The sequence below is a fragment of the Taeniopygia guttata genome, chromosome 8, assembly GCF_048771995.1.
Source record: "Taeniopygia guttata chromosome 8, bTaeGut7.mat, whole genome shotgun sequence".
Classification (NCBI taxonomy): domain Eukaryota; kingdom Metazoa; phylum Chordata; class Aves; order Passeriformes; family Estrildidae; genus Taeniopygia; species Taeniopygia guttata.
The window spans coordinates 31,344,761-31,360,826 of record NC_133033.1 but is presented as its reverse complement, the minus strand read 5'-3'; the positions used below and the strand labels follow the sequence as shown (position 1 = coordinate 31,360,826).

At 42.1% G+C, this 16,066-nt stretch overlaps 1 protein-coding gene across 11 annotated transcripts in view; it reads left to right on the top strand.

Annotated features, from left to right (window-relative positions):
- RASAL2 (RAS protein activator like 2) overlaps positions 1-16,066 on the top strand; it is a 161,972-nt gene that overhangs the window by 49,196 nt on the left and 96,710 nt on the right. For 2 of the 11 annotated variants that reach the window (XM_030279567.4, XM_030279563.4), the window contains exon 1: positions 6,478-8,708. The exons of 5 other annotated variants lie outside the window; for them this stretch is intronic. In XM_030279567.4, coding sequence (XP_030135427.4) covers positions 8,135-8,708 — 574 coding nt within the window. In that variant the 5' untranslated portion in view covers positions 6,478-8,134. Of the gene's footprint in view, positions 1-6,476; positions 8,709-16,066 lie in introns of those variants that run through there. 4 more of the 11 variants (XM_030279566.4, XM_030279565.4, XM_030279564.4 and 1 more) reach the window with 3 other exon arrangements.

The following is a 16,066-nucleotide window of genomic DNA, read 5'->3' as shown; positions in this document are numbered from 1 at the left end:
CACCTTGCTTCATCCCTTGGCTCTGTTGGCAGTGCTGGAATCTCCTCCAGGCCTGGCAGCAGGTACATCTTCATCACTGTCCCTGACACGTGGCTTCTGCACTGAGTCAAGGCTCTTCCTGACAGGCAACCTGTGGAGGGAAAACCCTGCTGCTTAGAAGGTCATTTACATTTAAGAAATGCTCTTTTTTTTTTCTCACACACTCCCCCCCACCCCATCTCTTTTTTAAATTTCTTTTTTGGTTGTTTCTTTTACTACTTCCTCAATACAGTGCTGTAGCACCTGGAATTTTACACAGACCCTTTTTCCATGCTGCTCCTAAGTGTTTTAATTTCAGATTTTTTGAATTTTGAGATACTAGGATGTTTAATCTTTCCTCTCTGGAGTTTATTTCTCCATTTAGATGAAGGTTTGAGCCTAAATCCCAGCTGTCACTGATTTGTTGTCAGTTGTTACACTTTAATTTGCTGATATTAACACAGCATTCTGATGGGGCTACAAGGTGGGTGTTAGGATAGTTCTTATCCAGCTCAAGGAGTTTCCCTACCTAAATTCAGAGCCTAAAATAATTCTGGATTTGTACATTCTTCCTTGTGTTTTGCTGTCCAGGGACATGGCTTAGTGGTGCACTTGGCAGTTTTGGGCTCATGGTTGGATTTAGTCTGAAAGGTTGTCACAGCAGACAGGGTATTTCTATTACTGGTGGTGTTTAGATGATAAATGCAAGAATTTAATTATGCATGTTGCTAAAGTTCTTTGTTTATATACACTGTAAGAGTACACTCTCCAGTGATTTTGAAGAGTGTTGTCAATTAGCTGGTGGTTATCTTTTGCTGCCAGTTGGCTCTTACAGTGGGATTTCCAGGGTTTGAGAAACTTTTAAAATATATTTACATTTTAAAATTTATTTATAAAACTAGTATTGTATGAAGGAGTTGTTGATATAAATATAGTTTATTCACTCTAAAAAAGGATAAAATAAGATAATAAATAAATTATAAATAAAATAACAGTTACAGCAACTGATTAAAAAATACCCAGAATGCAATTACAAACCCAGCTCTTAACATCCTTGGTGGAGAGTTGATAGGTCTTATTTTTGCAGCAGTCTGCAGTGATATGTTTTTTTCTAGTTACATAAAAATAAAGGCTGGAAAGTTCGACTAAATGCACCTGCTATTTGGGCATAGTTACCAAGACCATTTTGGGATTTCTATCCATTAATTTGCCTATATACTATAACTGTATTTCTTCCCCTAGTAGCTTAGGCTGTGATTGGTTTGATGAACAAAGGGATCACATCTAGGAATAAAACTGTGTTTTGCTGGTAAAACCCTTGCTTTGAGATTGCAGCAGTAATGATTTTCTTTCCCTACTTTCTCCACAAAAATCCCAAACACTTCAGTTGGGAATGAAGAGGGGTGATGGGAAGTTAATTTTGCCTGCTGAAAAACAAGGCTATTACAAACAGAAATGAGCAGCTTGTGTATGATATTTCTGATGGTACTAAGCCCAACCTGTAATCATTAAAAAATGAATGTCAGACAGGGCATGAGAGCTTTTTCCTTTATGCAGTCAAAGTTAATATATTTATATGAACATACTGATTTATTTGTAGAGTTGCAGGAGTTGCCAGTGAGGTAGCTCAGTGCAGGTGTCTTTCTCCAGGGGCTCTGGTTGGTGATCTGTGGCTCCAGAGGGTTTCCCCCAGCCTGAGCTCCCTGTGTGTGTCACAGCTCAGTGTTAAGGCCACAGAAGAGCCAGACCTGTGGCAGCAGCTGTGTCACAGGCCAGGGCTGAGGGCTCTCCTTCCTTACAGAAATCCCTAAATCTCCCCACATTCCTGAGGGGAGTGCCTCCACTCTCTCCACACAGGTCATTCTGCTGTTACAGAGTAGTTGCTGGTGTGTTTACCTCCAGGTCATGCATTTATTTATTTGCTAAAAACCTTGGCTGGCTGGGGTGGCTCGCAGCTGCGTGTGGGCTCAGCCACTGCCTGTGTCTGGCGGCTCTTAAATGTACATTTTTATGGCCCTTGAAACTTGGCACAAGCTGTGTTTGGTCGTCAACAACAACAACAAAAGATTGCTAGTGAAATTAAAACCTGGCATCGACACTCTACAGGTTTATTCGTGATGTATTGAAATGGGATTTTCTTGCTAACGTTTTCTGGCACTCATCCAAAGCCCAGCATCTCATAAATTTAAATTATCTCTCTCTGCTCTGCTCAGTTGACAGGGCTGTAGCAGCTTCTCATGCAGATCACGGGAACAGTATGGAAAAATGAAACCAGGAGACTTTCACGTGGGGAGTTTGTATCAGCAGAGAAATTGTAGTGGTTTTGCCAAGGAATTAGAGGGCAGAAATCACAGAATCATTGAGTCAGGTTGGAAGGGAGCACAGGGGTCATCTGATCCTGTCTTCCTGCTCAAGCAGGGTCACCCCAGAGCACAGAGCAGAGGATTGCATCCAGACGTGTCTGGGTTATCTCCAGTGAAGGAGACTCCACAGCCTCTCTGGACAATCACTTCCAGTGTGTGGTCACTGCACAGTGAAGAAGTTCTAACTCATATTCAGGTGGAAATTCCTGTGTGTCTTGAGCAGTTTTCAGTAGCTGCCTTCAGAAAACAGACCATGGCAAAAGCAGAGCTGAGTCAGGCTTGCTGCAGCTGTAGCTGCAGTGACAGGTTGGGCTTAGAGTCATGAGGACAGCAGTTACAGCCTGCCTTGGCACCAAAATTTAGGTGAGGTGCTCTGTGACATTTAAATGCTCTTCTGTCACCATTTAGCTTGTTCAGAGGCACCTCATGGTCATAGTGGAAACAGCATATCTTGATTTATGTGGGATAAGTGAGCTTGCAGCGTGATCACTGAAGGCTTGGCCTGCTCCAGGTTTGTGAGAGGCACGTGGGGCAGCTTTGCTCTCAGGAGCTCTGCTTTGGGCTCAGTCAGGGATCTCTGTCTTCCAGCCACACCAATTCCAGGCCTCCCTCTCCCAGTCATTCTAACCCCAAGTGCAACAATTTCTGAGGTGCTGTTTCATTGGTCCTCTGTATTACTTCAAAACATTAATTAACACTAAATATGAAGAGGTCGGATAAGTCAGGTGCACTGGTGTGCCCTGAGCTGAGGAAAAGTCATATCCACCTGCAGGAAATGTTGCAGAGGGAAACAGATGCATCTTGGTGATAGGAGATGGGAAGGGGATGTTAGGTCATTAATTACTTAGCCTTGCATAAACAAAACTTAATATTTTGAAAAGTCTCTAATTTAAAGGGAAGGGAAAATCTTTCATCTTCTGTGCTATTTAACTACATGTCAAGTTGGGTCAATTGGAAAACTTTTGTGTTCATTCCTGCTTTTTATATTGATTACTTCTCCATGAACTGTTCCAATGCACTGGGTTAGTTTTAAATGGGAGAAGAGCTAAGGGAAGCTAGACTGCTAAATCTAGGATCCCTGACCCTCTGTATTCCTTCTGGTTTCTCTAGGGAGGACACAAGGTGCAATTTGACTTACTTTTCTACAGGTTAAAGCTCATTTCATGGCTGCTTGTTGGGCACTTAAGCTGGGATCTTTTCAGAAGTGGTATTTGCTTAGCCTGCTAATTTTTCTTAATTAAAAGAGAGGATTTGATTGAAACCAAGTGTAGTGAATAAATATTAACGGATGTTGATGGCTGTGTGGAATTTTGGTTTTGGTTTTTTCCTCTTTTAATTGTCTTCTTTCTCCTTTTCCCCTCCGTATTTTGTTAAAAAATGAGAAGCTGATAAGTTTGTTTGGTCCAAAACTAATTCAGAATGGAGAGTTTGGTCATGGGAGATTGCAGTTCATCCTTTTTTTACAATATAAGCTATGAACTCAAATTTTACACTTTATAGTGCCTTTACTCAAGCACTAGACTGCTTCCAGAGAGCATGAAAGCATTAAACATTAATTTGTAACATCAGAGCCAGGTTTGCCAGCTGCTTGGCAATGGTGCACTTGGGGTTTTCTATGGTATTGCTCTTTTACTTTTTTAATTGGCTGGTAGTATTTATTAAACAACATACTCTGAGAAATTGCTGAAGCTCCTTGCAGTAGATTTGGGTAGTTTTTTCTGGAGAGCTCAATGGTGGAGAGTAGAATTCCCATACAGGAGGCCCTTGGCAAAGATTTATCTTCATATGCTCAGTGCAAATGTAAGGCTGCTTGTGTATATTTTCTGTGAAATCTTATAAAGTTAAGAAATATTGTTTTCCCAATACAATCTTAAAGCTGAAATACAGTCACATTCCAACATAGCAAATCTGCATTTTGTGCATAAATTACTTAAATATCTAGGAGTAGTGAAATATAATGCTGTTAAACATGTCAAATGTGATGATTAAGTGACTGGATTGTTAGGAAGAAAATAGTAATTTTCTGAAAAGCTAAATGAATGATTTGGCACAATGAAGTGCAAACACTACCCAAAAAAAGAAAGCTGAGAAAAATTTGCTACTGGAGGATCACGTTTGTAGGCAGTTGGTATTAAAAACAAGAGTGAAAATATTTCAGATTTTCTCAACTTAATTGACAAACTCATTTCTTCCCCTGACATTATTTTTACCTGCTGACAGCTGCGTGGGTGGCTCAGTATGGCTGGGGATCTCACATCACTAATACAGTCACTGCTGTAAGCTGATTTCTTCATGATACTGAGACTGTGAAATGTTTCCCAGGATAAACTGCTGCTCTGGAAGGACTGGACTGTAGCCTGAATAACTGGACTGGGGATCAAGGAGAAAGTTCTGCCTTCTGGATTACTGGCCTGCATGTTCTGTGGACACAAGAAATGCTGGAGCCACTTGAGACAAATTTTAACTCAGTGGCACTGAATTAGTGTAGACAAAGGGGTTTTTTGGACATCATCATTGCTGCTGCTGATGTGTGTAAGGAAGGGAGAGATCAGTTTGACTCGAGGCCCAGGCTAAATTTTTGAGTTAGCTATTTAAAAGAATTGTCTTGTTGGTAGACTAAGCAAACTTGTCTATCAGTGTTTTTATGTTAAAAAACATGTAAATATTGTCTGCCTTTTTAGAAGTACTTTGAGAAAGACCCTCTCTAGAGTACACTGTGAAACCTCAGCTAGGCCAAGGATAACATTCCTTTGATCACAAAGTGTGTTCTTCTGAGCAGTGGTAACATGAAATAAAAAGTGAAACCAGAAGTAAAAAAAAACTAAAAGGCCTTCTCAATATTATTCAAATTTAAACTAAACTGTGACTTTGATGTTCTTGGGCTTCATGTAGAATGCTTATTGAAGCCTTTCTCTGTATTGTTAGGTCTGTACAGAGCTGTGGTCCAACCCCTGGCCACACCAATAAAAATAGTTTTGAGTAGCAGTTAACCCATGACTGGTTTTGCACGTTGCTTTGTGCTGTAACTTGAGACATGGTTAATCTTTCTGTGTGTTCCCTTGCTGAAATGGGTGGTCTGTGAGTCAGTGATCCCTCTGTATTTGGAAGGGAATGTTTCTGTACAGTCAGGTGTCCACAGGATGGTGGTGAAAAAAGAGGGGAGAATCCCGGTGATCATGCAGAGGCTGGTGTCTTGCCTCATGTTCTGTCCTCTCCAAAGTGCTGTTGTGCTAAATCCCTGCTTTGGTGCTGCTAGGGCTGTATTATCCAAGCTGAGTCATTCCTCAGGGGTACCAAGTGTTCCAATAGGGCAGGTAAGGGCTCTCCAAGGGCTGTTACAAGAGTCTGTGTGGGTGCCCAGCCTGGCAGAGATCAGCAGGAGTTACAAAGCACTCTAGAAATCCACAGCAAGCACCCCCACAAGGATTTCAGCTCCTGCACAGTCTGTCTGGATTTTCTGTCCTCTCCTGCCCTTCCGTGCTCCCAACCCAAAAGGAGATGTCAATGTGTTAGTGGAAACTTGTGCAAGCACAGCTTGCAGAGCTGACCAGAAGCCTGCCTCACATTCTCAGCTTTCCCTGCTGATTATGGCTTGTGCCACTGGAGCCAACCACATCACCAGCCATCGGATTTATTCATACTCCTGACGTTCCATAAAGCCTGCTTTACCAACCTGCCTAATTCAAAGCATTTGGCCAAAGCACTGCTGCCACATTAGCACAAAAGGCTCAGCAAGGAGGAGGACCCGTTGCTGGAAGGGGTGGGGGAGCCAGTAACAGCAGACCCAGTTAAAACTGGGATTCTCAGTGCTCCTGGTTTTGCCTCAGTCTTGAAAACACGGACGCCCGTGCCCTCTGTGCTTGGTGAAAGGGATTGAGGAGGAGAACAGCCACCAGCAATAGGTGAGGGTTAAGTCAGGAGTTACTTAAAGAACCTGTGTGAGTCCATGGGGCCAGATGGGCTGCAACCAAAGGTGATCAGCAACCCCTGGGATCAAGAAGCAGAAGACAAAAGCCAGCTAACTTTTTTTTTTCTGGTGGATCTGTGTCTCATTTTCACAGGAGTACCAGTATCTCTGTGTTCACTGCTTGTGCTTCTTTGAAACTTCATTGCTCTGGTTGGAAATTGTAGCAGAGCTGTGGTTTAGGTACATTTTGTCATTCCAGACTTATGTTCTGAGCAGCGTGATGTTGACAAAGCACAAGAGGCAGCGTCATTATTTGCTGACAAGCTGCATTGCAGTATCTGAACTGTTTCTGGTTATTTGTTGTGACTTCTTAAACATGGTGATTTTTAGATAGCTGCTTCTATCATTTATAATTGAAAAGTCAAACTTGCTATTGAGTAGAGAAATTATTTTTTAATTTGAAGGAGGTTTTAGGGTAACTCCCTCTCTGTTCTAGGGAGCAGTGATACCCTTTCCCACATATACACATAAGTAAGGAAGTTTGTGCATCTGCAGCTGACAGGAATGTACTTTGGCTGATGAATGCAGCCTAGCTTAAAGGCAGGATCCCATAGTGGGTCAGTTGAGCTTTATTGGTCTGCCAGACCAGATTATCATTTTATTTAACTAGAGGAGTAGTTTTCATTGTTACTTTATTGCCAAGGGTGTGTCAGCATTTCCATTATAAACCCCCTATTTTCAGGGATTTAAGTAGACTTGAGATTTAAGTGTTCTGGTCTAAAACTTGGCAAGTGTGTTCTTTGTTCACCAGCGGATATTTTCTTTATGAGATTTTAGAACAGTCAGCTGTTTCTTAAATTGTAGTGAAGGCAAGAGGTTTTTTTCCTCTTGGTTAAGCAGATAGGACTATTTTTTCCATCTCATTTATTGCAACTAGATTTATAAAAAATAATCCCCTATTCTGCTGTTTAAAAAGGGAAGAAAGGGGGAGGAGAAAAAGGAGTATCTTCCTGCTGCCCTGTTCTGTTTGCCCTGCCTCAAACCTTTCCCTTTGGTCTGTGTATGGTGAAGTCCCACCCACCCTCTCAGTCCCTTCTCTCCTTCTCTTTACTTATTTCCCTTCAGTGTATTTACACTGCAGTGAGTTGCAGGGTTTGTTCTCCTTCCTCCATTCCTCCTCTTTGCTTTCCTGTCTCGTGCTTCCAGCACTCGATTCTGATAAATCTGCCTGCATTACCTTTCTCTAAAAGGCAGCTCTGAGGTACTCTTAAGTGATGCAACATACCTGTGGTAAATAGAAACTTTGTATTTATATGTAGTAATATACTTTGCTACTTAACTGAAGAACATACGCATGACTCTTAGTTGAGTACTGTAATTTTTCAATACTTTTCTGAGACATTGCTGTGTCTCTAGAGCAAAGTACTTTTGCATTCCTTTTTTTTTTTTTTTTTTAAACCAAATCTTTAATGTAGACTGAAAAAAGTGAAGTGTGATTGGTACAGAACAGCGCTGTGGGTTTTCATTGCGGGGCTCTTTTAGTCATTTCCTGAGAGCTTGGTGCAGAAATGTGACAGCCCAGGAAGCGATCTCAAGCTCAGCAGGGCTTCGTGTGCCGTTAGAAGTCGGTGTGCTACAGGTGAGGCACGTCTTTCTTGTGGAGATGTAGGAATACCTGGTTCTGGGAGCGGTGCTCAAGGTCTTCAGGAAGAACCTCTGCTGTTTTGCAGTTCACAGCCATGAACAAAGAAACTGGGGATGTAAAGTGGTGAGTGAGGAACTACAGCTACGTGACTATTAAGCAACAAGGAATGTAAGGGAAACGCTGGAATCCAAAGGGTGGAAAATGAGTGCTTTCAAAAAGCATCATAGTCTTTCTCCCAGGACCTTCAGAAGAACTTTGTCAGAACAAGATGCTGGCATAGCTGCCTTGAAGGACTCCCATTGGTACCACCGAATGAAAAGCAAGAAGTTGAATAAACAGTTGAGTTTTGACTCAGAGAAACCTCTTGCAGCGTACAGGTGGCAAACCCATCCTTGGCCTCTCTGGAGGGTAAACAAAAGAGTGAGCTCCTCCAGTCTGAAAGCGGAATGCAATGATCCAAGTCTTGCCAAAAGTTCTGCAAGCATGGATGCCACCAGCGCTGACAGTCTCCAGGAAGAGCCACCTGAGCCCCCCTTGCTGCCAAGGACCAGGCTGCTGCGGGTGCCCTTCAGCCGCTCCCTGTCCGAGCCCGAGCCGCAGGCTGGGAACACACAGCCGTTCCTGCAGGACGCCGAGCAGCAGGGCGACTTCATCCGGGGCATCTTCTCCTCCCTCTCCAGCAGCTTTTCAAAGATCATGAGTCGGAAAGGGGAGCCTGCCAGCAAGTCCATAACTGAAGGGAAGACAGAGGACAGTCAAATTGTTATGAGTACAGGTAATGAGCTCACTTTTGTTTTGTTCTGTTTGTGTAACAGGTGAGTGTAGCGAGGTACATGACAGTTGTTTAAACTGTTTTGTAACTTGTTTTTGTTAATGTGACAGTGATGCTCTGATGTTCTATCTTAACTTGTAAAAAGCAACTGAAAAAAAGGTCCTTTCCTGATAAGGAAGTGGTATGAGATATTTTGGTGTGTGCTTTAAGACTTAGAGGTCCCTTTAAAAGAAGCATCACCTGGTGGTAGCAGTAGCATTTCCTTCTCGAGTGTGTGGTATACACAGTCCTGCAGGCACAGTATCCTCTGTGGTGTTGTGCTGCCCTGATTGAGATATCAAGCCTGCTCCTGTCAATGAAGTACCAGGGAGAGAGAGAAATTAAGCTGTCTTTTAAACAGAGTTCCAGACAGTGGAATGGATCTAGTTCCTCATACCAGATTCTCCATTTCGTAATCAAGCAGCTGGATTGGTGTCTGCTCTCTGGTAGATGCCAAGGACAGGCATGGTGCAAGGGTTTAGCCAGCTGGGATTGAGGTCAGCAAGATGCCAGTCTGAGATTTCATTTAAATCTACCCTGCTGATAACAACACTCTTAAGGCAGGGAGGGAAAAAAGGGGGGATAAAGAGGATAAGCTTGCCTTTTTTCTCAGGCTTTTCTGAGACTTTCTCGTGGGCTACCCAGCTTGAGCCCAGTAACTGATGATGCCTGGAAAAGAATCCACAAAGTTTAAATTTGTAATAAAACCAAAAATAAACTTTCCTTCTCCCCAAAACCTCAACACTTTTCAGAGTCCTCCGGATTATCATATTTAAAACCTGATAACATCTGGATACAGTTGAGGCTGCTGAACAAGTCACCAATATTCCAAAAAATTCAGTAGTAATAGTGAAAGAAGTATATACTATGTCTATAGGGGTGTTAGTCTTTCAGTCACAGTGAAATGTCCCTGACAGGCTTGTGCTTGCTATTGGAAGCTGTCACATTGCATTAAAACAAAAACAAATTACCAAAAAGAAGAAATAACCTAGAAGGTTTATATTTGTCCAGTCCTATTTATTTACAGTCACTTGAATTTTTCCAAGACTTTTTTTCAATAGAAATTTGGCTAAATGATGCTTAATGAATTGTGTGGAACACATGGCGGGGAAAAAGAAAGTAACAGAACTACTTTCCTTCTTTTTCTTTTCTATAGAAGCCTTCTAATTAAGGAGTTGGTTGGGTTTTTTCTCTCCTCTGTGTTTATTCAGATTAGGAACAAAGGTTTCTACTACAGACTCTCACTGTTGTTGAGACCTTCTGGGGAGGTATTTGATATGATATGAGCATTTGGATCAAAATGCCACATCTGTGAAGGGCTGAGCATCCTTCTTTTCTCTGTTCTGGTGCTCTTTGATACCAAATGGTTCTCTCATAATACACAAATATTGCCAGTCTCTGTGTTATTGAGATGTTTTGCTTTTTAGTAGCACGTAAAGTAAACAAAGGAAAAGGATTATTTGAGAGAAGGCACCACTTGGTAAATACTTCATGCCAGTTATGGAACGGTGACAGAGCCTTTTGGTTCTTTTTTTGGGTGGGCCAAACCTCTGTCTGAGCCTGCCAAAACTGGTTTTGCAAAGGGAGTCACAATTCAGGAACTGAGAGAAAAACAATGGGTCTGTAGATTAAAAGTCAAACTCTCTCGAGGGAGAAAATTATAGTTTGGGGAAATAAATTTGATGAAGTCACCCATAAAATCACTTTCAACTGCCAGGTCCTGCTTGGGCCACTTCACAGGAAAACAGAGCTTTTGGTGGGATGGACAAACACCTCCATGGGGCTTCTTTTCACCCTTTGCCATCACAGACATTCTATCTCTGATCCCTCAGGTAGATGACAGCTTGTGTTTAACAGAACTAGTTCATCCTGTAAGAGGTACAGCTGTGTGGGATATGCAGTCAGAGGACAACTAATTGCTCTCCACTGCTTTTATTTTTCCTTAAAGAAGTGCTGTCTGTGCCATAATTAGCTGGAGCTGCTGGGCAGAGGCTCCTGCCCTGTGCAAGACTGCAGGCTGAGACCTGCTAAAACTGTGGTAAAACTTGTGAGCTTCTGGGGTTTAGAGCTGAGGTCTGAGGGAGTTGACTTGAAGATTAAAGGGATGAGAGAAATGTACATCTGTCATGTTCTTCAACCACAGTCTAGATGCTCAGAAGGGATCAAATCTTGTGTTCTTCCACATGAGTTTAATTCAGTGGGAATCACTCAATTGTCCTCTGACTGCTTTAGTGTTTAGATGGGCAGAGGGTGTCTTTCCATGCCTATAGTCCTGTTTACTGTTCAAGGAAAAATCCAAGAAAATTGATGTTTTCCTCTCCTCAAGAAGCAGAACTTGGTAATTCTTATGCAGCTGAGACTTGTGGTAAAAGCCACAGGATGGTGTGAGACATGGGGTTTCTCCAAAATATGCAAACAGTTTTACACTGAAAAGCTTGATCAAAAGTGCCCCAGGAAATGTCTGTTTGGGCAGAAATTCTTGTCACAACGACTGAAACCCAAGAGACCTTTTTTGTGTTGTGAAATACACAGTGGGAGAGGCACACTTTGGACTTGAACCAGGAGAACGCAGGGGTGCACGTTCCGTCTCTCTTCTGTCCACAAAGCCAAGTCCTCCACTTCCACAGCCTCACTCAATTAAAAGTATTTCCACTTTCCTCTGAAATACTTGGAGATTATCAACTTTTTAAAAAGTTTGTCTTCCTTCTAATGCTTGCCTGGCCTCCTGTGTTTTGCTTCATCTCTGTGCCAGAATGGCAGAATGGTTCCCTTCTTCAGGAAATGCTTAACTACCAAAAGAGGACCAGTTGTTTTTGTGACAGCTTGAAGAGGGAAGTGGGATTTAAAAAGAAAAGAAAAAACAAGATCTGGATAAATATTTTCCAGTTGGTCTCACAGTCTAGGAAGCATGTTGAGACACTGTTTCATCAGTTCTTGGCTCTGCAAATCCCTTCTGGATGGTCTCACTCATCCTCTTAGGCGATGAAAGGATGCTGAACCCCAGGAGAGCTGCATCCTTTGGCTCTGCCCAGAGCCTTGGCTTCATGCAGAGCCTCCCCAAAGTGCATGGCAGCTTTCTGCATGGCACTGCAGCGTGGCTTTGGGGACAGGGGCACAGATGGAGTGGACAGTCAGCAGGAATAGCAGAGCTCTTTCCTGGTGTGCTGCGTGGGTCTTCCCAGGAGCAGCATGGGCCGGGTTTGGGTGTGAATGAGGTGCTTTTGGTGCATATCTGCTGATTTCTAACCACTCCTAGAGCCAAGCATTTGGAACCAGCATTTCCACTGGCATGTGCAAATCTTGAAGGTAAAAGGTTTTATACTCACTATTATTGTTATTATTATTATTTACTACTTAAGAAATCTAAGAACATATTAATTTCTAGTAAATATGTTAGCTTGAGGAAGGAGAAGTGTTGTTCTGATAAAGTAACAACTTTGTCAGAGAACACGATTTATTGAGAACATACCATGATATGGGTAGAAAGAAGATAAGGAAAGAGCTATGCAGACAAAGTTTGGATCCAGGGTTGTGGGTGAGCAGCTGCACCTGTTCTTATTATTTCTGAGCAATACCAGTGACCGTTTCACGCTCTTGAGAATGGGTTTGTGAGGGAGTTCTCAGATAACATTTATTTCACTGTTGCTTATCTGGATCTCAGGGTGGTGTGTGTTTAATTGTAGACGGATGACAAAATAATCCTTCAGTAAAATGCCTTACCTATATCTTCCCTGGGTATCTCTGGTTTGGTTTGAGGGGGGGTGAGGGTAAACACTGGTTTCTTTTACTTAGTGTGTGTTTGGTTTTCACAATCGCTCTCTTGTTAATGTTTTTATAAAGACAGTTCTTCAGAATTCCTTCCTTCTCTTTTGTCACCTGGATAAAGATGTGTTTCTTCAGTCTTTTGATTTTAATGTCAAGCTTTCATTTTATAGAGGATTTTTTGTGCCTTGAATGAGAGAATATTTTATATCCTTGCTTTTCCAGAAGTGCTTAGGGTTTTTTTTATAATTCACTAAAGTAATTTGAACTCTGTGCCCTCTTAAAGATCTTTACACTGTAGGTTTATTAAATTACATTTCATACATATTTCCATATAAACTTATCTAGAGATTTGTATTTTCCCATTTGCAACTCAAAACCAAGGTAGTTCCCTTAAGTTTCTGTCAGCAATTCCCAAAATACAAAGCTGTTTCTTCCTGAGTAGGAATTTAGTCTTTATTACTCATTGGAACAGCTTTTCTGTATTCATGTTTTTAAAACCACTTGCTGATTTTAGAAGCCCTTCTACTGACTCATGTTCCTCCACTCCCAAATCTCTTTTGCTCTTAAGTAGTTTATTTTTGGTCAGGTTTTTATTAGGGAAGTTTTACACAATTGAGCTTATTCATGTGTTCCCTTAAGTGCTGTGCAAATGCCTTGTGCTATGAAACCTGATGTTGTTGTGGAAAGGTGTAGTCCTAGTGTTCAAACTCCTTCACCTTTAATTATCAGAGCAGATTCAAGATTCAAGCTGCTTGTACAAAATCCCTCATTGTATTAAGCTGTAGTTTTGTGTAGTTATAAATATGAAAATAGCATATTGCTGCCCAGTTTCTCTCTCTTTTTTAAACTGTAGTGTGGTCTCGTGGTAGCAGATGTTAACATAGTATATTTGAACTTACATGCATCTGGGGATGCACAGGAAACATTTCTGGCATTTGACAGCTTTAAGCATCACTTAAACATCCCTCCCCACTACTTCCTTCTGCCTGGTTCATCCCAAGCATTGTAATGTTTAATGTGGGCTATAGGCTAATACTATGCAGCTGAATATTTATGAACACTACACAAGATAATTAGCTGTAATATCTGAAGCCAATAAAATTATGCTTATCTGATTTTAATTCCACTTAATGGACAGTATCTCTATGCAAGTAGTTGCAGTCATTTCAGCGTTCACTGGTGATTTTCGTGTATTTAATCCCCAGACCACTTTGTCAGAATCCAAAAATTCACATTCAGTGGGATGAATGAGGATGTTTGTATTTGTAAGGGCTGTTTTCTGACTCAGGAAATCATAGTAAGTGACTGGCAGGGTGTAATGTTCCTTTTTGCCATTTTTGTGGTCGGTATCCGTGGAACTGTTGGGATGTTGTATGTTATGCTGCTTGTGCAGAGCAGTCTGACAGCTGGTGCATGCAGGAATATTATCTGTGATTACCTTGATCATGAGAAATTATTGCATGGGAATTATCTGAGGAGAGGGTAATCGTGTCCTGGAGACGTCTTGTCTCCTGTGTTTTCTTAGCAGGGAGAGAGGGGTTTGAAGAGATGCAGCTTTCTTAGAGGCAGCCAAAGAGTGGAAGTGTGGAGATTAGGAGAAAGGGCTCCTGGTGAGAAAAAACTCTGGGGTTTTGGTGGGAGAAGCTTTTCCTTTGATAACAGGCCAGACAAGGCCGAAAAGAGGTGGCTGGAGGAGGAAAAACAGTCTTTGCTTTCCAAAGGAGAAGCTGTATCTGGAGCAGGCGGATTTGGAGTCATTGACAAAGCTCTGTGTTCCAGCTGGGGAGTCTCCAGAAAAAGAAACTTGGACTGTGAGACCCAATGGGGAAGGATGTCCTGGAGGGCAGTGGGAGATGCTCACAGCCCAGGGCTGGCTGTGGGATGTCAACACCAGCCCCACAGCCCAGGAGGGGCCCAGACTGGTCCTTGCCAATCCCCTTGAGGCAAGCCCAGGCTTGGGAAGTGTGAAAGAAACTGTGTTAGACTCTTCTCAAAATTCTGTGTTCCTCTTAAAGACAGGCCTAAATCGCAGCTGCCAGAGGGTACAGAAAAGGGAAGTGTACCCAGAGGTTCAGTTCCTGCTAAGCTTATTTGACACTGGAAATGGGAGCCTTAACTCTTCTTGACACACATACATTTGGGGCCTGTAGCGAGAGGGTAACTTCTGCCATGGTAAAATTTTCTTCAGGCAAAGCTCCCTGGTTTGCATTTCCACAAACGCTGCCCCTAATGGAACTTGGCGCGAGATGAAAATTGTCTGCGTGCTTACAAAACGAGCGCACATTGACCCTTTTTTCCTTAAAATAACAAACCCAGAGGAAAATATTTGGGTTTTAGGCCTTTGGTTTTTTTCCAAATAACGAATGGTGCAGATTTGCAGTGCTAACAGTATGTGATTTAGGAGTCAAAGTAATGGCATTTTAGAAGTAAACATGTGCAATATTATCTCTATGCACTTATTTATCCCATTATTTTGCTATACAGTTACTTGATTGCTTGCTTTAACTAATTAACTTTTATTATCATTTAGCCTTATGCTTGCTGTGGTGATACTTTCTCTGTGGTAGTTACTCAAGAGACTCTTTAGACTCTTCTGAAATAAATACTTCATAATCCTGTAAAACATCACTTGTTTAAAGGAAGCTGTTTACGTAAACAATAGACTAATGCATGAAACTCTTGACATGTTAGCATCAAAACCAACTGTCTCCTGAGTGGTTTTGCTCTTACTCTGAGGAAAGCTGAAGCTCGACATCTGGTCTTCTGTGGGCGAGAGAGCTTTTTACAAGTTACAGGACCGCTTGTTCAAATGAAGTTGAAAAATATTTCCTACAGAGAAGGTGGTAGAAAAAAATTACCAAAATAGCTTCTTAAAGAAGCTCATGTTTTAGAGAGTAGGCATTCCCAGTCTTTGTGCCTTGTGGGGAATAAGCTGGTCATTTTAATCTGTGCATTTGGTATAGAAGATCTTTCTCAAAACATGGGAATGTAGTAACAAGTGATAGGATATGAGGTTAAGGTTTTAAACTGAAAGGGGATGGGGGTTGTTTCCATATTCAGAAGAGATTCTTCCCTGTGAGGGTGGCGAGGCTCTGGCACAGGGTGCCCAGAGAAGCTGTGGCTGCCTCATCCCTTGAAGCATCCATGGCCAGATCAAACAAGGCTAGGAGCAACCTGGTCTAGTCAAAGGTGTCCCTGCCCAATGATCTTTAAGGTCCCTTTCAATCCAAGCCATTCTGGGATTCTGTGGTACTGTGAAAAACCACTTGTCTGGAAAGTGCTGCAGAGAGGAGCCAGATGAGTGACAGTGATGTGTGAGAACAGGAGTGAGCAAACCTACTGCTGCAGTCAAACGCATTTATTTGTGTCAGCTGTCACCACACATTGATGTCTATAGCTTTGAGACTTAGGGGATCAGAATTACGTGAGGTTTTTGAGGTTTGAATTCTAGTTCTTGAGATTTGTTAATTGTGCAAAGATCTCTGATTCTTTTTGCCCTCCTTTGCCAAAGACAAATCCCCCTTTCTAAAAGGTGCAAGAAAGTACTCTGTCAAGTC